This window comes from Culex pipiens, chromosome 2 (genome assembly GCF_016801865.2).
Source record: "Culex pipiens pallens isolate TS chromosome 2, TS_CPP_V2, whole genome shotgun sequence".
Classification (NCBI taxonomy): Eukaryota; Metazoa; Arthropoda; class Insecta; order Diptera; family Culicidae; genus Culex; species Culex pipiens.
In genome coordinates, this window is record NC_068938.1 from 138813510 (window position 1) to 138841459 (window position 27950).

Below are 27950 nucleotides of genomic sequence, written 5' to 3' on the forward strand. Positions count from 1 at the left end.
ACAGTTCATAACTGTCACTTGTTTGTGTCCTTTGTTTACAAACTGTGACCGCTCCAATACATTTATTTTTCCAGCTTGGGGCTTAGAGCTTTATGACGTTTCGCGTACGCACACTAGCGCACCATCTGATTTTGCTGGCCGGACAAAATTTAACCTCAATCTTTTTTGTGTACGTACACGCAATACATGCGCACGTAGAAACCTCTATTTTTTTCACCTGCGGAATTTCCGGTGTCCTACGAGGATTGCGACAGCGGGACCAGAAAGGGCACCACTTTTACTCAAAACCTATTTTTCAGAGTACAATGACGCTTTAAAAGACCACAAAGAGTTTAATATGGATTTTTAAATCAATTTTGAAAAATTAACCCCGCGTTCCTTCTTGAAGCGGTGTATGCATTTCGGAAGGAATCGGTCAAGAAAAATTTCAAATGGGCAGCAGCGGCAGCGAAAGCAAGCCAGAGAGAGTGAAGAAAAGCCCCAAGAAAACGTTCCCTCTCCTTTGTTCTGCTGTTCATAAAGCTGTTTCTTGACCCCTTTCCTTCCGATCTCCATACAGCTCGTTCCAAGGGGATCATAGTTGATCAATCGAGAAAATGTTGTCTTGTCAACTTTTTTTTGTATTAAAATAAAAAAAATATTAGAAATGGTTTTTCAAGCGTATTTTTAAATCGCTGTACATAAAAATTTACATAGGACTTTAGGATCCTATTTCACAATAGAAACATGCACAAAAATGTTTATTTTCATCCATTTTTATCCATTAAAAAATTAAAGTAAAAAAAAATAAGAAGCTTCTTTTTTCTGCAAACGTCTAGAATCCTTAAAGATTGAATTGGTAACGAACTTGACTTTCAAGAAAATGTAATGTGATTCGAAGAATTTTTTTTATAGACAAAAATAACAAAAAATCTCTAAAAACAGATAGAACCCCAAATCTGGCAGCACTGTCTCAGTTCGCACCCCATCCCATTCCGAACCGCTTGCTTGAAATCGCATCACCGCTTGACAATTTTCTTGCTCGCCCTCCTCTCCAAAAGCGGTTATTTTTTGAAGCAACCGGTTCGGCAGCAAAAAGATGCATCGCGTAGAAAAACAGCGAAAGAAGAGAATTTCCAAAGCCAAAAGTTTGCGTCCGCTTTTTCGGGTGCAAATTAGTGAACTTCGTGCGTGAAATGTGTGAAAATCGGTGGCGCGAGTTGCAACGAAAGCGATTGATAGTGAAGAACCAGTGAAAAGTGTAATTTTAAGCTTGTGGGGAAAACAAAATGAGCTCCAAGGGCAAACGGTCTTCGGTGAGTTGTCCGTTGGAAGAGTGGCAGCAAATTAAATTTTGACAGAATCGCTAAAGGAGAGTGTGTTTGTGTTTTGTTTCGCAGATTCTGAAGAGGCGTCCCTCGGTGGGCGCCGGTGGCAGTTTGGAATCGAGTCCAACGGAAACGACCGGAACGGGGCGGGTCACGAAGCGAATCGGGTTCAAGCCGAAAAAGTCCGTCAAGTGAGTAAACAAAGATGTTTGTGTTTTTTTGGAGGTGAATTTCGGATTTAACGGTTTTTTGACGCGGATTTTTAGGGAATTCTTCGCAAGCGATGAAACGGCCACAATTTGGTGCAATTCGTACGAGTTGTCCGCCGAGGGGACGCCCCTTCACGTGACGATTAATGACACGACGGTGAATGATGGAGAATCGCGGCAGGACAAGGAGAATGTCGAGGACAATCGGCGGAACAGCATCAACAGCAGTGCCTGGAACCTGTCAGTGTCCGTGTCCGAGGAGGAAAAACGCCGGATGAAGTCGGAGATTTCGATGAATTCCAGCGTGTTGAACGTGACGGATCGATTGACTTTGGAACCTGCGCCGTTGAATATCCCGCCCAGACCGGTGCTGGCCCAGAAACAAACCGAACTCGTGGTCGATTCTAGCGCCATGGACGTCAGCCCGGCCAAAGTGTCCGACGGCCGGCACAACTCCCCGCGCAAGACAATCTACTTCCACCCGAAGCAGAACATGTTCATCACAATTGACGACGTCGTCTCGAACGACCGGAAAAACGAGGCCACCATCCCGGAACAACAACCCTCTCCGAACGACACGGACATCAACTTTTTCGGACCACCCCGGCAAAGCAGCCTTCGTCCGCCGGAAGCCGCCCCCGCCAAAATCCTCTTCCAAACCTCATCCTCCACCAGCATGAACCCGGGAAATCCCTGGCGGAACAAGTCCGTCCAAACGTCCGACATCAGCGCCGGGTGGTCATCGCACGCCGGAATCGACCCGCCACCCAACCAACCCCGGTACACCTTCTACAACAGTCAGTTTGAGATCTCGGAGGCATGGAACTCGCATCCGGCGGCCGCGCTCAAGCTACGAATGCTCCAGCAGGGTCTGGAACCGCCGCCGGACTTTGACGATCCGAGGCTGTCCGGCGGGGGAGGTGGAGGGAGCGGGAGGACCAGTGATGTGGACACGACGCTGGCAATTACGCAGACCGTGGCGAAGATGTTGAGGCCGTCGATGGGCGGTGGCTCGAGGACGGTGTCGCTGGACAGTACACGGGTTAGTGAAGGTGGCGCGGAAATTGTGGTGGAGAGCGAGCCGGAAGCGATGGAGGTGACTATTGGGAAGGTGAGTCGTTGTGTTTGTTTTTGTTATTTTTTTTTTAAATTTTCACCTCAATTTTAATTTTTCAAAATAGCATGTTACAATTTTGTTTTGTTGTAGTAAGTTTTTCGCTGAAATACAGGTAAAATTTAAAAAAAGTGGGGTTGAAAAACTTTTATATTTTATCAAGTAATTAATTTTTGATTTTTTTGCTTCCCTCTCCGCGATGAGTAAAAGCTATTAAATTGTTCGAAAAAGAGTTATGTACCCATTAATTTGACTTTTCCTAGAGTTCTGAGTATAATTCTGTGTTGGTGTGTTTCAGGATGTGGGCAAAAAATGGTAACTCAATTATGTCTAGACTGGCTAAACAAATTTTGATCGTTTTCGATCCATCTCATTCGATACGTCTTGAGATTCCATAAGTTATCAGGGTGGCCACTCAAGTCGGGAAATCGGGAAAAAGTCACTCAATTCTTCCTTAGGAACTTAAACTTATGGTTCCTTTCATTATTTCAATCTATTTGAGAATTAAGCGATTATTAAAATTCCTAATATTGGATGCATTTGACACAGATATTCATGATATTTTTTGTTATCAGAAAACTCAAATAACAAATAAAAACCAATTGTTATTCGTTCTAAATGAAAAAAAATGAAAAAAAGTTATTTGATATAGTTTTGAAAATATGAAAAAAAAAATTACAAAAAACTGAAGTAATTTTTATTCACGTTAATGCAAATATGTTTAAAGAATTTGTCTCTTTAAACATTTCGCATAAAATAAGTGGTGAACAGGGTGACCACTCAAGTCACATTTTCAAATCCCCGACTTTTTCCAGACTTTTCCAGAAAACTCAAATAGGCATTTCTTATCTAAAGAATGATTTCAAACAAAAAACTCTCTATAAGAAAAGTCAATATCAACCACCGAAAAAAAATCTAAATTGATTTTAAAAAATCCAATTATTGGCAATTTTCATAAACACAGAAACTGAACAACAAATAAAAAAAATACTTCAAAAATGGAAATTCATTATTATGATTCAGAGTAGAAACACAAACAATTAGTCCTTGTAAAAAAATCGAAAGTTCGTCAATATGTACTTACAACTTTTATGTATTTTTTTTTAAATTGGCAAACGTATAGTTTTGAATACTTCGTATCAAATGCAAATGACAACAAGTTAAAGATAACTGAATGTAAAATTTAATTCCTATATTTCCCACTTATTTTAAGCAAAATGTCAGAAGAGACAAATTTTTAAACAATTTTGCAATAACTCAAAATTTTGAATTATTTTTTGCCAGATTAATATTTTTTTTTTGTTTTTAAAACGAAAAAAAGTTATTCTATTTTGGATTTTATTCAATATTTAAGTTTTCCGAAAGCTGAAAATCAAGCTTTACCTCTAGAAGGTAATTTACCCATATTCACAAAAAAGTTCAAGGGCAACATTTGGAAAAAATATATTTGGAATTACTTAATGAATTTATTTAAACAATTAAAAATATTTACAAAAAAAACCATTGCCAAACTCAAGTTGGAATCTGTTTTTAAATATTCAATCTATGTGACAAAATAAAATAGAATCATAACTCTAAGCTGGGCATTAGGCTCTATTTTTATTTAGTTTTTCATTAACTTTACCTCTTGTTGATAAACAGAAATTAATAGAGATCATTTGATTCATAAAAAATATTATGAAAATCTGTGTCAACTGCATCCAATATTTATTAAGATTTTGAATGCCTTAAACAGCTTTTCGATACTCAAATATATTGAAATAGTGAAAAGAACCTTAAATTTAAAGTTAGTTACTAAAGCAGAATTGAGAATTGAAAATTGTACAAAATATTACAAAATTATTCAAGAGTTAAAATTAATTTTCAAGCAAGGATGCTTGGAATTCCCGACTTTTTGACAAAAAATCATAAATACCCGACTTTTTCCCGACTTTCCCGATTTCCCGACTTGAGTGGCCACCCTGGGTGAAACATGGAAACTTACCAAACTGAATTTTTCATTAAAAAAAAAAAAAAAAAGCTGTTTAATACTCACAACTATTTAAATCAACATGGATTAAAAAATCCAATATAAAAATTTACAAAATTAAAAACGGAACTTTGTAAAATCATTTTTAAACAACTGAACAAAAATAATTAAGTTTCTGATTTTACGAAAATTGCCAATAGTTTGATTTGTCATAATTCATTTAAATATTTTTTCGATGGTTGATATTGACTTTTTTTCAAGTTTTTTGTTTCAAATCATTCTTTAGATAAGAAATGCCTATTATTTGAGTTTCTGGAAAAGTCGGGAATTTGAAAATGGGATTTGAGTGGTCACCCTGCATAAGGCACTATTCAAAATCAGCAAGTTTAGTACCTAATACTTCAAAATTCATGCAAAAAAAAAACAAGTTTGGCTTAAGTCCGTAAGATTTAAAATTTTTGGAATTCCCTGGGCCTTGTAAAGTCAAGGGGCATGATTTGATCCTAGTGCATTAGTTAAAATTTGGGTAAAATTCTTTTTTATAAGCACTATGGACACCACTTCATGCTACGAGAACTCGCTTTGTCGCAGCCCCAGGGCTTAAGCGTTGACCGATAAGCTGTCTTCGTGAACTAGGTAGTTCTCCGATAGTGAAAATATCACAATTGCACAAGACACCGCTGCTTCTGTGACTTTTTCACTATCACAATGTGGGATTTAGGTGGGACTTCCGGATAGTACAATTGATTTGTTGCTTAGCACTAGCATTTAAAATAAATCTGTATCTTTTCCAAATCTATTTGATGATAGATTTAGTTGCAATTGTTAAGTTAGAGTAATGCTGTCAATAAACTTTGATAGATGTAGAATACTAGGCATTCTTTTATGTCAAATTGTCCATAGAGTCTCGATCAATCAATAATGTAATGATATCGGACAAAATTCGTTGATCTGTTGAACTAACGGTTTTCGGATTATGGTTGTATTGACCATTGTTGCGAATCGAGGAACTACGGATCTTTTGACGTAAATGGTCATGTCTATTTTCAAATCGCGATTTCTATCCTATTTATATATCAGTTCATAAATTTTTATTGTTTTTGATAGAAGTATTACTTCAACAGTTAAAGGAACGTTTACTTTTGAACATTAAGTTTAGAGGATTTTAGATTAAAGTTTAGATTTTCAATCCAAAGTAGTTAGCAAATAAATATTTGGACTTAAATGAATAATTGAACATTGTGGACTTATGAATAACACACAACTGTACATTTATTCTAGAGTCAGATCCATACAGCGTCAGTGTTTATTTGGTCGAAGTGTACTAATTCATTGGCAGATCTGATTCTAGTTATAATGTACGACAAGACTACTGACGGACGTGACAGGACGAGGGCCCAGTTTAGAGGTTTCAACATCAACGATGTGCGGCTGGACCACCCTCCCAAAAAAAAAAAAAAAAAAAAAAAAAAGATTTAAAATTTTTGGAATTCAACTTTAACCCAGTCAAATCAATCCGAATTCTGAAACGGAATCTAATTAAAATCGTATACAAATTCCGTTTCAAACGCAACAACCGGTTCGAACACCGAACCGGTTGTTGCGTTTGAAACGGAATTTGTATACGATTTTAATTAGATTCCGTTTCAGAATTTGGATTGATTTGACTGGGAAGTGATAACGATTTTTCAATCGTTAAATTTTGTTTGTCCGTGTACTTATTTTTGCTGATAAGACCTTGTCATAATCTGCAACTTTTCCAAAGGTACCATTTGTTACATAGGGAATGCATGTACAAAATTATTGCAAATAGAAACAAATACAGAGAAAATTCGATTTGCGAAAAGGTAAAGAACAACTCTAATGTAAACATCAACTTAGGTTACTGACGTGAGCTGGATAGCCTCTTCGTTTGAAATTAGTCCATTTACATTGTTTTGCTTGAATTTTAAACCGATGTTATGAGTTTTTTGTTCGTGTTGATTTGTATTTGATTTCTGTATTTGTATTTGAAAGCCACTAAAGTAGTAGCACCAAAAAAACTACATCATTTTAAAAAATCAATACATTTTAAGTAGTGTTTACAATTTTTTTTTATAGTATCCGGACAAACACCATTGATCTGAAAAATATATAAAAGAAAGTGCATAGATTATGGCGAAGAAGGCAAAATTATAAAATAAGATAATTGTGTCGAAAAACTACATTTTCAGATAGAAGCAAAAGTGAAAATGAAAAAAAAGCTTGGAAATCTTTCAGATCCATTTTTTAAAACCAATTTTCTTTTAAAATTGTGTTCCATGTTATTTCAAAACTACTAATAAACTATTATTTTGGTAGGTACCATAGTTTGATTACAGTAATTATGTGAACAAAATCGACTTCAAATATTTAATAATTCAAAGTAGGAGAAATCCTCGTTTGTTTTCATTTCGAAAATTCTGTTCTTTTTCCATTAATTTCGCGGATTTTCACTATACTTTGCTAAACTTTTTAGAGAAAGTGCTTTCTAAAAGCCTAAATTAAATTAATCAAAATGCGGTGTCCGTGACAACGACTGTGAAAACGGGCAGCACTGGAACAGCACAATTTTTATTGGAGTCCTGCTTTATCGATAAAGGGAAAATAGATCCCCCTGTCGTGCTATCTTGCTTTTAGATCTGAAGTCTTCTTTACCGATTCCTACTGTTATAACATTCTTAGCTGAACTGATCTCCTGATTCCTGATAAAGATTTTTTTCACGCAGAAACCTAAAAGGTAGTTGCACATATTTTTTAAAGTTGATGTCCCTAAACTCTGACTAAACCCGAGAGGGAGCCAAATAATTAATAAAACATAAAAAAAAAATTGAAAAATGTTTGCAACGGCAAAAAAATTATAATTGTTTCCATACTTGTTGTTCAAAATGAATGAACAAACACTGATTTCTTTCATTTTTCGGAACCATTCTTCGGTGAAAAATTGTTGTTTTTTCCTAAAGGAAATCTTAACACTTTTAACGTTCTCAACGTTCAAAAAATCAGAAATAGTTAAATCAGCGAAACTAAAATAAAATGATTAAAAAAAAAATTGTCATCTCAAACCAACAAGCAAAAAAGAACTCTGTTGGAAGCAGTCTTAACAGAAAATCCATATTCTTATTGGAATACTGCATCACAGATGGTGTTTTTCCATATTCACACCACTTCACGGTTTACGTAAAATTATCGGAAAAGCAGAACTGGTATCTTTATCGACGAATGGTCGGTAACGCAGATGCTTATTTAAAACCACTCTTCACGGCTATTTATAAGGGGCAAAGTAGATCTGTTGCAGACATGCGCAGAAAACAGTGGGCTGAAGATTGAGAATTTTAGACGCAAAATTAAAAACTTTTGAATGAAGATTTGGTTGCCTTTTCAGGTTTAGTTGGTTTCCAAACATAATAATAAAGCGAAATAAAAATTTTGCAGTCGATTGTTTTTTTTTGTTTTCAAATTTATGCATACGTAAGTAGTAAAGATAAATTGAATCGAGTGATTTAAACATGGAATTTACAGAGTGTCGCATCAGACATAAGATATTGAAGTAGGCTCTGTTTATAAATATCTACTGTTATTAAATTTGATAGTTTTGCCTTTTCAATAGTCAACGACGATGACCTTTTCACAATTTACTAAGTCACTCTTAACCGGTTCAATCTCCCTTCCAGGACACCACCCACCACGTGGACATCCCGATGCAAACGGATGACGACGACGACGACGATCGCCACCAGCGCAAACCTCCACCAAGTGTGGAAGCATCCCCGAGCGACGTCCTGCTTCCCCCAAACGCCTTGAGCCGAGCCCGGCCATCGTTCATCCCGAGCGGCAACGCCGCCGACATCACAATGGACGAAAGTTACTGTCCTCCTTCGTCGGAACCTGTCAAATTGGAGGCCAGCGACAGTAAACGGATTACGCTGGCGGTACCCGTTCCGATGGACGTTCTGGCGCCCCCGCCGCCCTCGTCGCAATCGCGGCAAACCATACTGAACGAGGATAAGATCGTGTTGGACGTTCCGACCAGCCGGTTGAACCCGGTGCGGCACACCGTGTTTGGTGCTCAGATGGAACTCGCAGGTGAAAAGGAGGAGGAGAAGAAGCGCACGGCGCTGCCGCAGATGGAGACGGTCAAGGTTGATTTGGCGGATTTGGTGTTTGCACGGAACAGCATCGGGTTGGATTTGGTTCCGACGGTGGCGACGCCGGCTGAGGCGAACCGGCCGAAGATTCATCGGATTGCGCCACGCGCGTTGGGATTCAACTTTGGCGAGGTGACTCCATCGACAAGTGCAGGCGCTGAGCCTGTTGAGGTTCCGAAGCAGCCTCCCCGAGTGACGATCTATTCCGGAGATGTGGTGGAGCAAACGCGGATTGAAGAACCGGAGCCCCGCAAAACTATCGTGCAGTCGCTGGACGTGTCGATGGCGAGTCCTGTGGAGGAGCCTTCGGCTCCGAAGACACGCGGAACCGTATTTGTCAGCGAAGACGTCAACGAATCCGTTACGGAACCCGCCGTCAAGCTGAACCATCTTCGTCCAACGATGCTGTTCAACGAGAAGCTCGAGGTTAGCAAGTTGGAACCGCGGTCCGGATCGCTGGAAGACCTGCGCCGGTACGGTCAATCGCGCAAGACGATTTTGTCGTCCGGCGATGATGAGGTAATTGTGCTGGATTCGCCGGACGTGACGGGACGAATGTCGCTAAAGTCCGGCCATCGTGGAACACTGCTGGCAAGTGGTGACATGGACCGCACGAGACGGACGCCGTCGCCGGTTGAAAAGCAGCAGCAGGAGCAGGTCGTTTCCAAGTCTCGTCAAACTATGGCTGACGCAGTCAGTATGGAGCAAACGATGGCGGCGAACAGCAGCATAAGTCCGGTGACGGTGCCGAGTCGGATCACTGTGTACGACGCCGATCGCATGGACGAAACCCGGATTAAGGACCTGATTTCGCCGGAAGTCTTCGTTCAACCGGTTGCACCCAAGACGCGTCAAACGTGCTACCAAGCGGAAATGGACGAAACGGTACCGATTGGGAGAAGCGTTGACGCAGTGCCAAACCCCTCGCGGAAGTCGGTACTTCACGAGGTCAACATGGACGAAACGCGCGGAGTTGTTGCCGTCCACCAGCAGTCGGTGCTTCAAAAGTCGCGCCAGACCAGCTTCGCCGTGCAGGATATGAACGAAACTAAGGTTGTGGGTCAACCGGTAGAAATGGACGAAACGGCGAGGACTGCCAACAGGATGCTGCAGAAATCTAGACAAACCAGCTTTGCCGCGCAAGATATGAACCGAACCGCGAGTCCTGACGTGCCGCAAAGTGTGACTCAACACGTTAAAATGGACGAAACGTGCAAGAATGATGCGCTGGAGCAGAGCAAAGGCTCCAGGACGCTTCCCAAACCTCGGCAGACCAGCTTTTCCGTGGAGGATATGAATGTAACGAGAACCGGGAGTCCGGTTGATCAACAGCAGGATGCGCTGGAGCAAAGCAAGGCTTCCAGGACGCTTTGCAAGTCTCGACAGACTAGTTTCGCTGCGCAAAACATGAACGTAACAAGAGCCGCAAGTCCGATTGAGCAAAAGGTAGCAATGCATGAAACCTGTAAAGCTTCCAAGTCTCGCCAGACTAGCTTCGCCGTCCAGGACATGAACCAGACCGGGCGTCCGAGTGCAGTCCAACAGGTGGAAGCGGATTCTGGGTTGCTTCAGAAATCTCGCCAGACAAACTTCACCGCTCAAGATGTTAACGAAACCGGCGTAATTCAGCAGGTTGACAAATCTTCCAGGGGGTTGGAGAAATCACGCCAGACAAGCTACGCCGCGCAGGAGATGAACCGGAGTCCCGTAGTGGCCCAACACGTTGCTATGGACGAATCGTTGCGGCCGGATCCGCTAGAGCAGAGTAAGGTCTCCAGAACGCTCCAGAAATCGCGCCAGACAAGCTTTGCCGTGCAGGACATGAACGAGACGAGAGCGCGGAGTTCCCCGTCCAAGGTCGAGCAGCTTGAAATCGACGAAACTGCTAGGACTTTCAACAGAACGCTGCAGAAATCACGCCAAACTAGCTTCGCCGTCCAGGACATGAACCAGACTGGAAGAGTTAGTCCGAACTTGCGGCGAAGCGAGGTTGAAATGGACAGGTCTTCGCCGGCGCCAGCCTGGCAGCTAAGCAGATCTCAATTTGCGACCAGCAAATCCAGCGTAGCTCTTCAAAAGTCGCGCCAGACAAGCTTCGCCGTGGAGCAAATGGACGAAACGCTGGCCGGTCACGCCAAGTCTGTGGTTGTTGAACATCTTCAGAAATCGAACCGGCAAACTGTGTACCAGGAAGCGGAAATGGAGCAAACTAGGCGTGACTTCGGGAATCAACTGGAAGTGGACGACCAAAACACAAGACTTTCAAGGTTGGAGCATAGTCGTGCTTCGCGAATTCCGCGCCACACGAGCTTTGCCGTGCAGGACATGAACGAAACCGGCGTTGAACAAAACGTTTCGGAAGAGGTCGCGACGAAATCGTGGCAACGCAGCAAGTCTACGCTCAGAGAGGAAGTCCAAAAATCTCGTCAGACCAGCTTCTCGGCGGAAAACATGGACGAAACCAGCGTTGAATCGTCTCGTCTACTTAAAACCTCCTCGAACATTTCAAATCTGCAAAAGTCGCGCCAAACCACCTTCCAACCCGCCGAAATGGATCAAACCCGCTGCCAATCGCCGCTGCACATCGAAGAAACAATCCTCCAATCGCCCCAGCGAGCCGACGACCATCAAGCGCCGTCCCTCTTCCACTCCACGAACCACTCGACGGTCGTGGAACGGCCCCGCCAAACCGCCATCTTCAACGACGCCGACGACATCGACGACGGCTACGGAACGGTTCCGATCGGCCAGCAGCAGCAGGTCGTCGCGACCTCATACTCCTCGCCCCATTACAATCTGGAGCAGTCGATCAAGCGACATTCCGTCGCTGCGACGGTGGCAAGTTCACGCCCGCGGCACACGATCTACGCCCAGGAGTCGATGGAGGAGACGACGGTGGGGATGGCGCGGACGTCGGACGGGTGTCGGTTGGTGGTGGAGGAGGAGGAGCGCCAGAAGAGGACACCACCGCCTGCGGCGGTAGAGAAGGTGGGGGTGGCGGCGGCGGTGAAGTCTCGCAAGACGGTCTACTGCGAGGACGATATGGAGCAGACCACCGTTGGGTTTCGGTTGAGGAGGGTGGCGGAAGTGGAGTCGCCAGTGTTTAAGGAGCCGAGTACGGTGAAAGAGAGGGGTGAGTTGGGTTATTTTGATTTTCTTATTTATATTAGAGAAATGCATGAAGAATTTTGCTCCGAAAAGAGTAGTGAGAAGTTGCAATCGGGCAGAGCTAGGACCGAGTCAATAACCTGCCAAACATACCAAATTTTCCCCTAATTTCTTTGTTCATTATCCTTTTTTTTCCTGAGAGTCTTCAAACTTCCTGCTGGCCGACAGTTTTTCTAGTATTGAATGAATTTCAACCAATTGTTTGGAGCTTATCAGCTTTTGAATAAAACTTTTGAAAAATTGTAATTTCCGTTTCTCTAATCATTGAAAGACGAAAATGACCAACAAATAATTAAATTTTCAAAAAAACCTCAGCTGATTTACTAACTTGGCGCATTTGTAGTTTTGAATAAGTACTCTTGCAATTTTTAAATTTTTCAATTCTCAAATTCTTATATCCCTTAAGTTCTAAAATTCCTAAATTTCTCAATTCTTAAATTTTTAAATTCCTTAATTCTCAAAGTATTGAAATCCCTATAACTTGATTAGGTAGAGTGATAAAAATTACGCTTAAAACCCTTTTTTGATAACTTTTTCTTTATTATAACGCAAAACAAACAAAAAAATGACATCTTTATACCACATGTCAACTATGGTCCCCTTGGAATAAGCTGTCAAGCAAGATAATTTTCTGTCAAGAAGGCCGCGGAGTTATTTTTCAAAATTGATTGAAAAAGCAACCCTTTGTGGTCAGCTCACTGTTAGGACTTAATTATTCTTAAATACCGACAACTTTGGAGCATTTTTGGAGTCTTATTTAAGGTAAGAGACGCAATTTTTGTAAAAAAAAATCGTGATTCGGTGAAATTGGCGAGGTCTGCGGATAACACAGTCCAACAAGATTTTGTCTCTGAGACGAGAATATGTGTTCCTAGTAGATTTTTGCCTGCTGAATCCGAATCCGGGTCCAGAATTGCTCCAAATGGTCCCAATTTTGAGATACACCCGTTTGAAATGTTAGTTTAGGCCAAAATTAGCTACTTTGTCGAATATTTTACAAAAGAACTATTGAATAATCAAATAAACCAGTATCTTAAAGTTCACGTTTTCCCCTTTCTGAAACACCCCTGGTTTTTAAAATTTGATTGTATCTACGCATATTTATAGCCATTTTAAAATTATATTTTCAGTTGGTTCTCATTCAAGTTTTTCCAACTTGCATGCAAGTCAAATTCTAATTTTAAAATGGCTATAAATATGCGTAGAAACAATCAAATTTTGAAAACCAGGGGTGTTTCAGAAAGGGGAGAACGTGAACTTTAAGATACATGTATTGGTTTATTTGTTTATTCAATAGTTCTTTTGTAAAATAGTCGACAAAGTAGCTAATTTTGGCCTAAACTAACATTTCAAACGGGTGTATCTCAAAATTGGGACCATTTGGAGCAATTCTGGACCCGGATTCGGATTCAGCAGGCAAAAATCTACTAGGAACACATATTCTCGTCTCAGAGACAAGAAACATTTGATTTTTTGTTGAACTGTGTAATCGAGAACAAACATTCATTAATGTTAACAAACATTATTTAATTTTTCAAATCCTTGAATTTTTAAATTTTGATTTTCGAACTGTTAATTTTTTTAAATTAATATTTTTTGAATTTTACTGATATTATCTATATATATAAAAAATTTCGGCGGTTTTGTTCGAACGCGAATCAATTCAACACGGAACGTCGGATCGAGGTGCTCTTTGTTGCGTTGGGTTCGTATAAGTCCAAGGAAGGTTCTTACGCCAAAAGTTACAACTTCGGCCACTTTGAAACCGATTCCGGAAAATCTGCCGATTGTATGGGAAAAGTTACTAATAATCAAGTTTCAATCACAGGAGGCTGAATAAGCAAAAGAGTTAAAAACGTCAACAAAAGAAAAAAAAGGCAGAACGAAGTTTGTCGGGTAAGGCTTGTAGAACTATGAATTTTTAAATTTCAGTTATTTAAGGTTCTCAAATTAAAATTTTTAAATAGGTTTTTTTATTTGCGTTTTTTTTTATTAAAAAAATAGATTTTTTGATAACTCAATTTTTTTTTATTTTAGAGGATTGAATTTGAGTATCTCAGTTTTTAAATTTCCAAATTTGACCATTTTTTCGCAATAACAGGGTGGCCACTCAAGTCGGAAAAGTCGGGAATTCGCTAAAATCTGCCAAAAATCGGGAAAAGTCCGGAATTTGTGTTTTTTTTTGTCAGAACGTCGGGAAAAACCGGGAATCCCAAACATACCTACAAAATCTAATTCTTGAATAATTTTGTACAATTTTCAAATTAAATTCAATCAAATCGTCTTTAGGAACTTAATTTAAATTTAGGGCTCCTTTCCTATTTGACAATGAAAAGGTATTTTAAAACATAAAAAATCCTAATATACATCCTAATAACACTGGAAGTATTTGAAACAGATTTTTATATTATTTTTTATGAATCATAAGTTTTTTTTGTTTATCAAACATTACCCCTTATTCTTACTCTAACTTAAAACAACTACAAAAAAAAAAAAAAAATGAGCCTAATTTTAACGATCATGGCTAGCATAAACGTAGGATTGTGTTTCATTTTATCACATCGATTAAATATTTGAAAAAAGATTCCAACTTGAGTTTGGCAATGTTTTTTTTTGTTGTACATATTTTTAATTGTTGAACTAAATTCATTTAGTCATTTCAAATATTTTTTTTCCAAATTTCAAAATTTTCCAATAACTGAAAATCAAGCTTTATGTAGAGTAATTTACCCATGCTCACAAAAAAGTTCAAGTCTTTCCATTTTTAAGTTTTTTTTAAAGAACTTCTCAATTTGTCAATAGGTTTATTTTTTCAAATTCATTTAGTTTTTTTATGGTTGATGTTGACCTTTTACAAAGAGTTTTTTTTGTTTGAAATCATTCTTTAGATAAGAAATGCCCATTATTTGAGATTCTGGAAAAGTCGAGAAAAAGTCGGGAATTTCAAAATGGGATTTGAGTGGTCACCCTGAAAATATCTTTGTTTTTATGGTTGCCGAAGTTTCCGAATTTTAAAATTTTTAGGTTTCTTTACAAACTTTTAAATTTTAGAATTCTAACAGAGTAAATCAGCTGCCCTAGTAGCAACCTGCGCTAACTAACATTCCCGTCCCTTAAAATCGAGATCTACAAACTGACATGGCGGGCGCCGTTGGTGGCCAATGACTGTTACCTATTCGCAACTGATCTAGTTTTAGCAATCATGGTGTTTTATCTTTTCGGCGCATTCATACATGCTGTTGATAAGGGAAACACCACTAGATCGCAGAAGCCTATGATCGGTCGTGCTGAAAGGATATTACGGTTCTGTTCAGCAATGGAGGGGCAACCATGGGTGGTCTCTCATGCTCATGCTCATGCTAAAACTTTTAAATTTTAGAATACTGTATTTTTTGTTAAGTTTTTCTAAATTGTTATATGTTTCATTTTAGCTTTTTTTTCTTCTAAATGTTTGATTTTTTTTTATAATTCAATTTCCATTTTTTATTGATCATGGCATTCTCTCTTTTTTAATTTATTCTGAGAAAAAAACGTTACTTTAAACCACCAAAGTGATTGGTGCCTTCCTCCTAAAATCAATTGAAAACGGTTTCTGCTTGTATTCAAATGCGCCTGAATACATGCAAACAAAATGCTACAAAGCGTTCCTTACGTTTCTGCCATAAAAAGCCATAGCATGAAGAAAGCTTGGGCTAACGAGACCGATTCCATAAAGCTCAGTGCTGCCTCAGCCGGATCTTTTGCAATGTTCACCCATTTTTGTATCTGTCAAAATTATATTTTTGCACAATTGCTCATAACTTTTGATAGCGTTGTCAGATCTTCAATCTTTTGGGCTCGTTGGAAAGGTTTTTTGATTACCTATCTAACGATGGGTCGTATGATAGATCCGGACAACCTTTTCATCAAAATTTTTGAGATCCGGCCTCAAAAAGTGTATAAAAAAACACTTAAGTGCTAACAACTTTTGATAGGGTGGTCAGATCTTCAACATTTTGGACGCGTTGGAAAGGTTTTTCAAATACCTTTCTAAAAATGTAGACCATGGCGGGTTTCCTTACAAAAACCACTTTTTTTGCAATCTTTGGAACTTTAGTCAAAAGATATTTTTAAAGTATGTTTAGTCCAACGACTACTGATATATCATCGTAGTAATCGGGGCGCGCGGACGCAAAATGTTTTTTTGCTGTCACAGTTTTTTTAATTCTAATATTTTTTATTGAAAAAGTTAAATTAAAAGAAAATAAATGCAAAGCTTGCACATTTTTCACATCCGGACTGGATGGATCGCGGTGGTGCTGGAGCCCGGAAGACGGTTAAATCGAAGATGTGGCTCATTCCGGAATGGCTGCGGAACCGGCATAAAACGCGGTGGCCGTCGGATACCAGGATGCTGATAGGTTGGAACAGGGAAATAAACTACCGAAAGCCTGCTGGACCTGGCCCGGATTGGGAAGATAACGAGCGCAGAGAACGAGGCAACGGTTCCCATCAAAGTCAAAATCTCGGAAACGCAAGAACATCGGAGCCGAAGAGCGCGGATTAGTACGTGGGCGCAGTCGCAGCGGGGAGATTCTGTTACCACCGTGTCAGCTGAGTGGCAAGTTCCTACGAAAGGAGAAAAATAAGGCTGATGGCGCGGATTACGAGTGGAACGGTGGCAAGCTGATCCAGCTTAAGCGGGAACCGGCTTATCTCGGGCATGCGAGCGGGATTAACCAGCTAGTTGCAGGGAACTGAAACATGAAAAATTTATTGAAGATTTGAGCTGTTTGCGGAAGATGTACTGTTTGGTGAGAGCTTTCCATAATTGTTTGCCATATTTTTTTTATCTTCTATATCCATACTGAGCTCGCGCAGCTCTCCATCTGATTGACTATTTCTTTTTCTTGATTTTCTATTCTTCATTTGCTTTCTCTACCATCTTACTCTCTTATGTCTTTGTGAGGGGATCATCGATCCATCCGCATTGACACACTATCTTTTCATTTTTCGTCTTGTCTTTCTTTTTATTTTTCATTGTTTTTTTCACACTTACTACCAGTCTTTGTGAGGGGATACTGAGCTCGATTTGCTCTCCATCCGCATTGACCTTTTCTCAACTATGATTTTCCTTTTCATCAGTAGTTAGAATCAAAGCCGGGGATCGGGGAGGGAGCATCAGGGCAGTGGACAGTATGCTGTAATGGCGGAGACTGGATGTGGATAGTGGAAGACCAGAACTACGTCGCAAGGGGGAAATAGTTTATTAATTATACAATTCTAATGGATTGTCTAATTACTACATCTATTGACCTCTGTCAGTTTCCAGCTGTATGCCGCGCCCTTTTAGGCCCCCAACAGGGTGCGAGCCCTGTTTTTCAGCTTTGTCAGATTTTTTCGGAGTTATTGGAGGTTACTGTCGGAAGGAGATTCTCTTCCCCTGTGGACACCGTGAGTGATTTTGCTTGTTCGCGTCCAACCACCCCCTTTTGGCCCTTCATACGGCAGTAATTTGAAGATGCTCCCTTTAAGTCTGAGCCACTGTAATTCTAGGCAACCGCTACATAGGTCATCCTTGTGGCCCTGTTGGTTATCACATCAAATCAAATCAAAAATCTTTGGAACTTTAGTCAAAATCGTTTTTTAAAGATAACTTTTGAAGTACTTAACTAAACATCACCATTTATAGATAGTGACTTAGGGGACCCAAAGACGGATCGAATGCGGCCAAAACGGACAAAATCGGTTCAGCCAGTCCCGAGATAATCAAGTGCAATTATTTTGATCAACATCCAACCTCCCGCACAGACATTTGCTCAGAATTTGATTCTGAGTCACCAATTTCTCATTACTGAATTCAGTTAAATTAACTGAAATCTGCACTACTGAAATTTTCAGTAAATGAAAACTTGCTGAAATTTCAGCAAACTTTGACAGCTCCATACAAATTTTTACTGAAGTTCAGCGAAAAACTAACTGAAAATTTCAGTAGTGCAGTTTTCAGTAAATATTAACTGAAAACGAACATCAGAATTTGCTGTGTATGTATACATGAAGGTGGGTCTAGGAGGTCAAATTAAGAAGTTCGTTTTTCGAGTGATTTTATAGCCTTTCCTCATTGAGGTGAGGAAGGCAAAAATCTGTCCTTTTGTCCGCTGCTGTTCGTAAAGCTATTTCCTGATCCCATTTCTCGGGAGGTCCGTACTGGCTCTCAAACAGAGACAACATGAGATATATACAGAAAAGTACGGGAACGCTCGGCAGAAAAGTTACTTTTGTTGTTTGCAGAATTTCTTCAGAGGCTGGAAACAGAAAATCTATTATTTTTTTAAATAATATAAATTAAAATAAAGAAATAACATTAGACTAAAATTGCTTTTCGTTTCAGCTCCTTCCCCGGAAGCCGTCAACCACGCCATCGTCCTGTCGCAACCAATCCGTTCCCGCCAAACCATCCTCGCGCCACAGGACATGGAACAATCGCTGATGCAGCAATCGATGGAGGTTTCGGTGATCAAATCCACTCCCCGGAAAGCCGAGGTTTCACACCAACAGCAGCACCATCCGCCGCGCCGTACTATCATGCTGTCCGAGGGTATCACCGAAGAATCGTTCCAACAACCGCAGCGACCGTTCAAATTGGAGCAGACCGCGTCGCCTTGCCCGTCGGACCAGGACTACGAAGAATCGTTAACGGTTGAGCTGAAGCAGGAAGACAAGTCGGACTTTTCGTTTACGATGCCGGCCCTGCCGGAGGATCGTGTCTTAAGAAGTTCGGCCGTTATTCCCGCTTATCGAATGGTCCCGGTTGGGCGGAACGGTCCCGCCGGGAAGTCGCTGGTTCCGGAAGAGCTTAACACTACGGATGGGCTGGTGCCGCAGGGAGGACGGATGTTTCCCGGGGTGGTTCGCGTGCCGATGGATGAGTTGAGTGAGATTTCTGGGCTGGCGGACACGAGTCGGTTGTGTCGGCCGGCTCGGCCGGTTTCGATACTGGTGGGGGATGTTAGCTCGTTTGCGCTGCTGAAGGAGGTGACGGAACCGTCGATACTGCAACCGGTGGATGTTGCGGTGCCGTCGGTTCCGACGTCGGTGATTCAGGAGACGCCCAGGAAGACGAGCTTGATCCCGGTGGCGCGGCGAAGTCGGGGGAGCATTTTCAACCGGCAGAGCGTGGATATGGACATGTCCGGGGTGACGGTGATGGAGGGGGGAACTCCGGAGAGTGAGGAGAAAGGTGTGGAGGAGGATGAAAAGGTATGTATTAGCTGCGATTCTTGAAGAAATTGTAAATACAAGCTTAATATCTATCTAATTTCTACAGATCGAAGTTCCTATCGAGTCGGAACCCACGAATCTCAACGCCAGCGAAGAGGACGAGTTCTACGACGCGGAAACTAACCCAGTACTAGAGGAGCGAGAAGTCCCGGTGGGCCCACCAATCTCCGAACAGTCTACGATGATGCACCTGGACGTGAACCAAACGGCGGCCGGCCTCAAAACGCTCAAATTCATCGACATTGACGAACTCGAGCAGACGACTGCGGCTTGGCCGCAGCAGCAGCAGAAACGACTCCTTTCGCAGATCTCCAAGTCCGTACTACTTGAGCAAGAGGAGAACGATCCGTTAAATGTCTCCCTTTCCGACGATTACCCGTTGAAGAAGCGGAAAACGGTCGCCGTTCCAACGCCGGCCAAGGATCCGCTGACGGTGACCGAAGAGGACAAACCTCCCCGAAAGTCACTAAGAAGAGTCACGTTCCAACCGGAGCTGGAGCTGGAAACGGTCACGATCAAAAAAGAGTGCGACACGATCGTCGAGGCGAACGAAACGTACACCCCCGAGGAAAGCCGCTTCGACCCGTCCGTGTTCATCGTGGAAGAGAGCGACATGCTGGCGAACGAGTCCAACATTTCCCTGGTGGTGGCGTCACCTACCGCGCAAGAAAGCAGTAGCTCGCGAACAACAACCACAACCAGGGCGTCCACGTCCAAGTACGACAACAGCATCTACCGCGAGTACGGCAACCTGACGCTGAACGTGGACCAGCTCGGCAGCACCTCGTGCATCGTCATCAGCGACGACTCGATCACCGAAACCAAACCAACCCCGGCCCAACTCCGCCTAACCCTGGCCGACCTCCCGAAACGAATCCGCAAATCGCGTGAATCGCTGGTCCTCAACTCGACCGTAGCCAGCGAAGTGATGTACGAACTCAACCACGAAGTGACGGCCGCAAAGCAACTGCCGCAGAGACCGAGGAGGACGATGGCCGCGGTGCGGCAGGAAACGGTGGAGACGGTTCGCGAAGCGTGGGAGACGAACTTTGGGCGGATTCTGGAGTCGGTGGTTGATGTTACGAAGGCAGGCGATTTGCCGCTGGACGAGCGGATCCGGGAGATTCTGGGGAGGCCCATGAAGGAGGCGTTGCCGTTGCCGCAGTGTTTGGAGCGAGGGTTGACGGGGGCGGCGGGACAGCTGCCGGAGGTGCCCTCGATTTGGTTCCTGAGCGAGAACTTTTTGAGGTGAGTGGGTTGGGTATTATATCTGAAACTAACACATAAAACTAACATTTTCGTTTCAAACTTTTTTGTTTTTTCATTCTAACTTTTATCAATTTGACTTTTTGACCTTTCAACTTGCTGTTTATTCGTCATTTTGTCCAGTTGATTTTTCGTATATTCAACCTTTTGTTTATTCGAACTTTTATCTACTCGATCGTTTGTACGTTCGACCTTTTGTTCAGTTGATTTTGTGTAAATTCGACTTTTTGTACGTTCGACCTTTTGTACAGTTGATCTTGTGTAATTACGACATTTTGTTTATCCAAACTTCTATCAATCCGACCTTTTGACCATTCGACTTTTTGTCTATTCGAACTTTTAAACGTTCGACATTTTGTCCAGTTGATCTTGTGCAAATTCGACCTTTTGTTTATTCGACCATTGGTCCATTCGACCGTTTGACCATTCGATTTTTTGTCTATTCGATCTTTTGTACGTTCGACCTTTTGTTCAGTTATTTTTTTGTCTATTCGATCTTTTGTACGTTCGACCTTTTGTTCAGTTAATTTTGTGTATATTTGTTCTTTTGTTTATTCGACCTTTTATCAATTCGGCCTTTCGACCTTTGGTCCATTCGACCTTTTGACCATTCGACTTTTTGTCTATTCGACATTTTGTACGTTTGACCTTTTAATCAGTTGATTTTGTGTATATTTGACCTTTTGTTTATTCGAACTTTTATCAATTCGGCCTTTCGACCTTTGGACCATTCGACTTTTTGTCTATTCGACCTTTTGTACGTTCGACTTTTTGCCCAGTTGTGTAAAATCGACCTTTTGTTCATTCGACCTTGTATTGACATTTTGTCCATTCAACCTTTTGTCCGTTGGAATTTTGTCCATTTTAACTTTTGACAATTCGGCCTTTTGAACATTTCTCCTTTCGACTTGTATTTATTCAACCTATTATTGGCAACCGCTTTGATTTATTTTTTTGCAGTCGAAACATATTTTTATCAACATTATAAAAATTGAAGATGCAACCAAGTTAACGATAAAATTATCGAGGCTCGATAACGATAACGATAATTCTATCGTTACTGTCGGGACGATAACGATAGTTCTATCGTTATCGTCAGGGACGATAACGATAATCTATTGTTATCGCTATCGTTATTTCGATATATTATTTAATGCTTTCACGAAGAATATATTTTTAGAAAATGAAGTATGTTTCAAAGTTAAATATGTACTTAATTATTTTTTTTTTCAATTCAATTTATTTTATTAGTAAATAATCAATTTACAATTTCGTATTTCTTATAACCCTAACAGAGTTTTGGAGTTCCTTCCAACTATGATTTGAACTATAATTCATTTTGATGTAATTGGATATTCTAACAATGGATTTGGCAAGAGAAGGAAAAATTAAAAAAAAAGTTCTATAAATATGTACTCAAAATTCACAAAATAACGTATTTTTTCAAAGTACTAAAATTTTATAATTTGCAATATGGGTATCAAACAAAGCGAAATTTTGCATACTCTTTAACTTTATTCGAGATTTTTTTAAAAAAGACCTAAAATTTTCACAAATTATCGTATTTTTTTCGAAAATATTCAAATTTTCATAATTTGCAAACAAAGCGAAATTTTGTATGCTTTTTTCACCTTATTAGTTATTTTTTGTAAAATACAAAAAAAAAATCACAAAATACCGTATTTTTTCGAAAATACTCATTTTTTTTTATTTGCAATATGGGTATCAAACGACGCAAAATTTTGTATGATATGAAGCATACACAATTTGAATGTATGTATGAAGCATGCAAAATTTCGCTTCGTTTGATTCCCATATGCATAATGTTAGAATTTAAAAAAAAAACTATAGTAAATTGAAAAAGCATACAAAATTTCGCTAAGTTTGATACCCATATTGCAAATTATGAAAATTTGAGTATTTTTGAAAAAAAAAACAGTATTTTGTGAAAATTTTCGTATTTTCTGAAAAAACTCTAATAAATTGAAAAAAGCATACAAAATTTCGCTTCGTTTGATACCCATATTGCAAATTATGAAAATTTGAGTATTTTCGAAAAAATACGGTATTTTGTGAACAATTTTGAGTACATATTAAGACTTTGTATATTTTCAAAAAATATATTCTTAGTGAAAGGATTGAAAATTTAACATGATAAGGTTGAAGTGCTGTTCGCTAGTCCCACATATTGCATGCAATTTCTGGATTAGTTGGATCCAACAGCGACGAACCGCCCTAATTCTCCATACAAACTTTAGTGAAAAACCATTCGGCCCCGTCTAAATATTTTTGAAAAATTCAAAGTGCACGTGTTTTTGGGCCTTTAAAGTTTATGCTTCCCCTCGAGTTGAGCCTGCGCAGTCATTTTTGTATTTTTTTGTAGGTCAGTGTTATCGTTATCGTCCCGAGACGATATTGCGCCTTGCAGCAATTCCTAGAGTTTTGTGTCAATCGTGCTAGGCCTAGATTTTTTCATCACACTGCTTTGCAGGACTGAGAACTGTCAACTTTGCGCACTTTGCACCGCAGTAGAGTGCTGCGGGAAAATTTTCATCACAGTTGGCAAACTGATTTTCCATCACACCATCAAAACAAAACAAGTGTAATGCATCGACTTTGGACCACAATCTAGTCACCAAGCTGTGGTGGCCGAGGCAGTTAAGTCATTTAGATGGTCTGTTAAAGGTTGCTGGCTCGATTCTCATAGTTGAAACATACGAGGTTTTTTGACGGGTTATTTTTTTTCTTCTAATAAGCACGAGGGCATAATTCTATCGGCCACCTCGAGCTGTGTTCGCTGAGTCCGTAAACGATGCCATTACTCGAACGATTGCTGCCCAGTTTAGGGTGAAGGATAATTGAAATTATGTGGATTTGGCTGTAAATTCAGCAATATTATAATAAAAAAAAACCAATACATTTTGGACGAAATAAATCTGTATATTGACTTTATTAGACCAGAATTCCCCAGCCGGACCAAGCGGTCGTAATCGTCTTCTTCGAACCATCTTGAATTTGGGATTTCATCTTATCCGAAAGGAATGGTTCTGCTTCACAGAACCGTAATAAGACTGGAGGATCTTACAGGACAGGAGGTCGTCAAGAAGTTCCCTGGACATTTGCCCTTGAAGGGCACTGGTCACTGGTCTGAAATAAATCATGTGATAAGCCTTGAACACGAACACATTTATTAAGCTTTAAAATACCAAAACCACTGCAATTTACGACGGGATTCTTCAAGAACTCAGACAGCGGTTCTAATCACGCTGATTTCATTACATTTGTAGTAGATTCCACTAGTTCTTTCACTGAAATAAACAAGCTCTCTTTTACAAAATCTGTCGTAATTGGAAATTCAAAACAAGCAAAAACAAAGTTGCTATGGTAAGCTCAGGAAGTGCGATGAAAAATCACTGTGATAAAAAGGTACTGTGACGAAATTATTGAGGCAAGACTCTAGTAAAGTGCAAAATGCGCAATAATATTATCGACGATAATTTTATCGATTAACAACCTTGGGTGCCACCAACATTAAAGACAAAATATTGTAGAAACAGAAAAAAACAGAGCCAAATTGTAAACAAACCTTGTTTACACTAATCGTCCATAGCACATTTATATTGTTTTGCTTGAAATGCCGTTGTTTTCATTGCAATCTGTGGACAAAAAAATATATTTGGGAATAAGTAGACTGTGATGCAGTGTTGCGATTTTGAGCGCTCATCCGCTCATGAGCGAGCATTTTTCGCTCATTCGTGAGGAGGAGCGCGACGCGAGCTAGCTCACGTTTGCTCGTGCTCGTGTTTGCTCATTTATTTTATCAGCGAAAATGCTCATTGCTCGCGCTCGCGCTCATTTTTGCTCATTGAGCAAAATGAGCGGTATTTTTTTTACCTGTGCCGGGTAAACGATAATAACTTTTTTTTTCAGCAGAGCTTCGAAGTTGTTTTTTTTCAAATGGAGGCTTGAATAGGCTAATCCTAATAATATTGGATGAAGTTATTTGTCATATTTTCTGTTTTGAAACTTTTTTTGGAGTCGGAGTTAAGGGGTTAAGGTGTTACATTAAGATCTGTACACAGTAAAAAACCATAGAAATATTACATCTGGGAAGTGCGTCTTTTATATTAGAAAAATGCGTAATTTTACTTCTGAAAATGTGTAATTTTACCACTTTTCTGGTGTAATGCAACTTTTTCAGTCTAAATCAAGGTAAAATTATAACATTCAAGAGGTAATATTCAACCTTACAAAATTACACCATCCAAATGTACACTTTTTTTAATGTGTAGAAATAATTCGATTAATAAAAAAAAGTTGATAATAGAGTGACACGTGAAAGTGAACTATTTAATAAAGCTGAAAAGTATCTTTTAAGTAAATAACACAAATATGTTTTCTTGGTAATACGTTTTGTCATGTTTTCATTCCTGGGCACCTCATCTTGTTTAGTCAATTATTTGTAAATAATTTTGCATGCAATAAATGTCAAATCTGAGCCTTAGATAATTTTCACATCAATTATCTTATTTATATGCTGGAGTCGATCCAAATAAATAAATGAGAAATGAGCGTGCTCACAAGTAAAAACATGTTTTAATATAAAAAAAATCGATTACCATCCTATTTATAGTTTATTTAAAAACTAAAAATTCCGTTCCTTGACAGTTTACTCTAAATTTGAAAGTGAAATAAGCTAAAAAGAGTGTCTGGGATTCTTAGCAAATTAAGACACCTTAATTGCGAGTCAGCCATTTTTCATTTATCGGGAATTTAATCAAAACTAGTTTTCTAAATTATCAAACTCTGAAAAAAATATAGGCTGACAACATTAAAGTTTCATTGTTAATTTGATTTTGGTTAACCGCGGTAAATTTTCTTGAAATATTTCGAATTAACAAAAATCCACCAAAGCATTTACATTATCACATTGATCACACAAAAAACTGTGGTAGAAAAGTATCCCCCGCAATCCACCGCGATCAATGTTTGATAGTTCGACGCCAACGAATGATTTCTTGAAAATTTACCGCGGTTAATCAAAATTAAATTAGCAATGCAACTTTGATGAGTTCATGTCCCTTTTTCGCGATGAAATTATCTTCAAAAGTGGCAATTCAATTGGCCTGTGCCAGATTCATCAACAATACTAAAAATCTACCTGATATGCTGATGAGCGCTCATTGAGCGCGAGCGCATGCGATGAGCATGAGCGAGCACGAGCTACCTGTTAAGTCCTCATGCTCATGAATGAGCGAGCACGGCTTCTGGCTCGCTCGCTCATTCGCAACCCTGCTGTGATGAGTGAATTAATGAATTTGATTATTGAGTTTGGTGAGTGAGTGAATTTGACAATTGAGTAGGTGCGTGAGTTTGATGATTGTGTGAGTAAGATTGGCGAGTGAGTGAGTTTTAAGATTGAGTGAGTTTGGAGATTGAGAGTGAGTTTGAAGATTGAGTGAGTTTAAATATTGAGTGAGTTCAAAGGTTGAGTGAGTTTAAGGATTGAGTAAGTTTGAAGATTGAGTGAGTTTAAAGATTGAGTGATTCTGAAGATTGAGTGAGTTTAAGAGTTTAATAATGGATAGTGTTTGATGAGCAACTAAGTTTGGTGAGTTAGTGAACGTTGCGCTTCAATGAGATTGTTTAGCGATTTAATAAATTTGATGCATAAATTTGATTAGTAAGTAAATTTGATAACTAAGTAATTTTGATGTGTGAGTTTAATGATTGAGTGAGATTGGTTAGTGAATTTGGCGAGAGAGTGAGTTTTGTGAGTGAGTGAGTGAATTTGATGTGACAATTTAGTGAGTTTGGCTAATGAGTGAGCTTTATGATTGAGTTAAAACCTTAGATTTATAAAAATGTGAAAAAATGTCAAAGAAAAAAGTACATACTCAGTATATAATCATTAAAAATTTGGTAATAAGAACAACTAATTTTACGATTTCAATATGTCTCTCTCTCTTCACAGAACCACCCTCAGCGACGCCCCCACCTCTTCCTCGGAAGTCTTCACCCCGTGCCACCTACCAGCAACGCCCAGCTCCACCACCCTCGTCCGAAATCGCCTCGAAACGCAAGGTTTCCGCTGGTTCCTGGACTCATCGTGCGAAGCATCCGAAAGGCGTCTCTACCTGCGACATCGAACGCTTCGCACCCTCAAACTCATAATCCACCTGCAGAAAATTCCCTCCGACTGTGGCCACCACGACCGCATCGAGCGGTTGGAACTGGTCGAGTGCTGGCGGCAAGCCGTTCCGTCGACGAGGTTGCTCGCGGCGCACGCCGAGTTTATGGAGATTGGACCGAAGAACGTGCGGGACGTGCTGAGCTCGATGTGCACCGGTACGGGCCACTTGATGAGCCTGGTGGTGCATCTGGACACGCTGGTCGAGCAGGTGCTGGGCAAGGTGGACGCGCTGTGGCGGATCGTCAAGAACAACGGCGCCGTGCTGGAGGAGTTTGGGTGAGGAAACTTTAAAGTCTTAAAGGTAGCCGAAACTAATGAAGGGTTTTCAATTTTCAGGACGGACCGCCGGTTACGGATCAGCAAGTACTTCGAGTACCAGCACGGGCAGACCGTCCACTGGAACCGGCTGGATGTTCAGTTTGACGCGATCGACCGGATAGAGCGCAGCTCGGTGAGCTTTCACCGCTCGGACCTGCATCAGCACTGCGCGAGTTTGTTTCCCACCGAGCAGCAGTGCGGCAAGAGTGGCCTCCAGGGACTGGTCTTTCTGGAGTGTCTGCTGTGGAACGTGGAAAAGTTGGCGCTCGAGTGCTGAACAACAAAACACAAATCTCTTCGTTTTACGCAATTGTAGTATATTGTACATGAGTTTTTTTTTGCTTCTTCTATTCTACCAATTTTGATAACGACTTTTACACAGTCTTAACCCTAAGTCAAAGTATTTAGTAGCTCGGCGTGGACGTTGGATCTATGGATTCGTTTTTTAGGTAAAAAAAAAAAACTTGTTTTGAGGAAAACTCGAACCGTTGTCCCCTTTCCTAGCTCGAAAGAACCGTCCTCTGGAAAACCCCGCTAATTGTATAAGCATTGGCTTTGTCTCGCCAAAACGTTCTGCTTGGGCGCATCGATGAACCTGCTGCTGCTTTGTATGCAACTTCCGCGTTGTCTTCGTTCGTCTTTTGCCGGAAGAAGCGGCGGAACCAGCGCCAAAGGGGCAAATAAAGCAGCTTTCGGTGTGTGTCTGTGTGTTTTCCCTGCGTTGCGTTGCAGGCAGCGTGGCGAAGCTGTAATAAGAACAGCTTCTTATTGGATTATGTACGCTTCAAATATTTATGGCTTAATTAAAAGGAGCTGTGGTGGGAGAAGGGAAGTTTTCGTAATAAGTTGGATGCTGTCGTCGAATGCATTTTCCGTTTTCGAAAGCCACGTGGAGGTGGTTCCGTTGGGTGGAGTTTGGACGAGGAGAAAATTTTTGCCTGCAGCCAATTTTGGTGTAACGAAGTTAAAATTGTTTGATT

General features: G+C 40.5%; 1 protein-coding gene across 1 annotated transcript; it reads left to right on the forward strand.

The window, feature by feature from the left end:
• Positions 1-1074: 1074 nt before the first annotated feature.
• Positions 1075-27449, forward strand: LOC120431246 (uncharacterized). Its single transcript, XM_039596384.2, has 8 exons — positions 1075-1295; positions 1380-1498; positions 1574-2627; positions 8292-11898; positions 18304-19172; positions 19240-20441; positions 26434-26928; positions 26989-27449. Exons 1-8 carry the CDS (start codon positions 1269-1271, stop codon positions 27245-27247), a joined length of 7632 nt encoding a protein of 2543 aa, XP_039452318.1. The 5' UTR covers positions 1075-1268; the 3' UTR covers positions 27248-27449.
• The last annotated feature ends 501 nt before the right edge of the window (positions 27450-27950 follow it).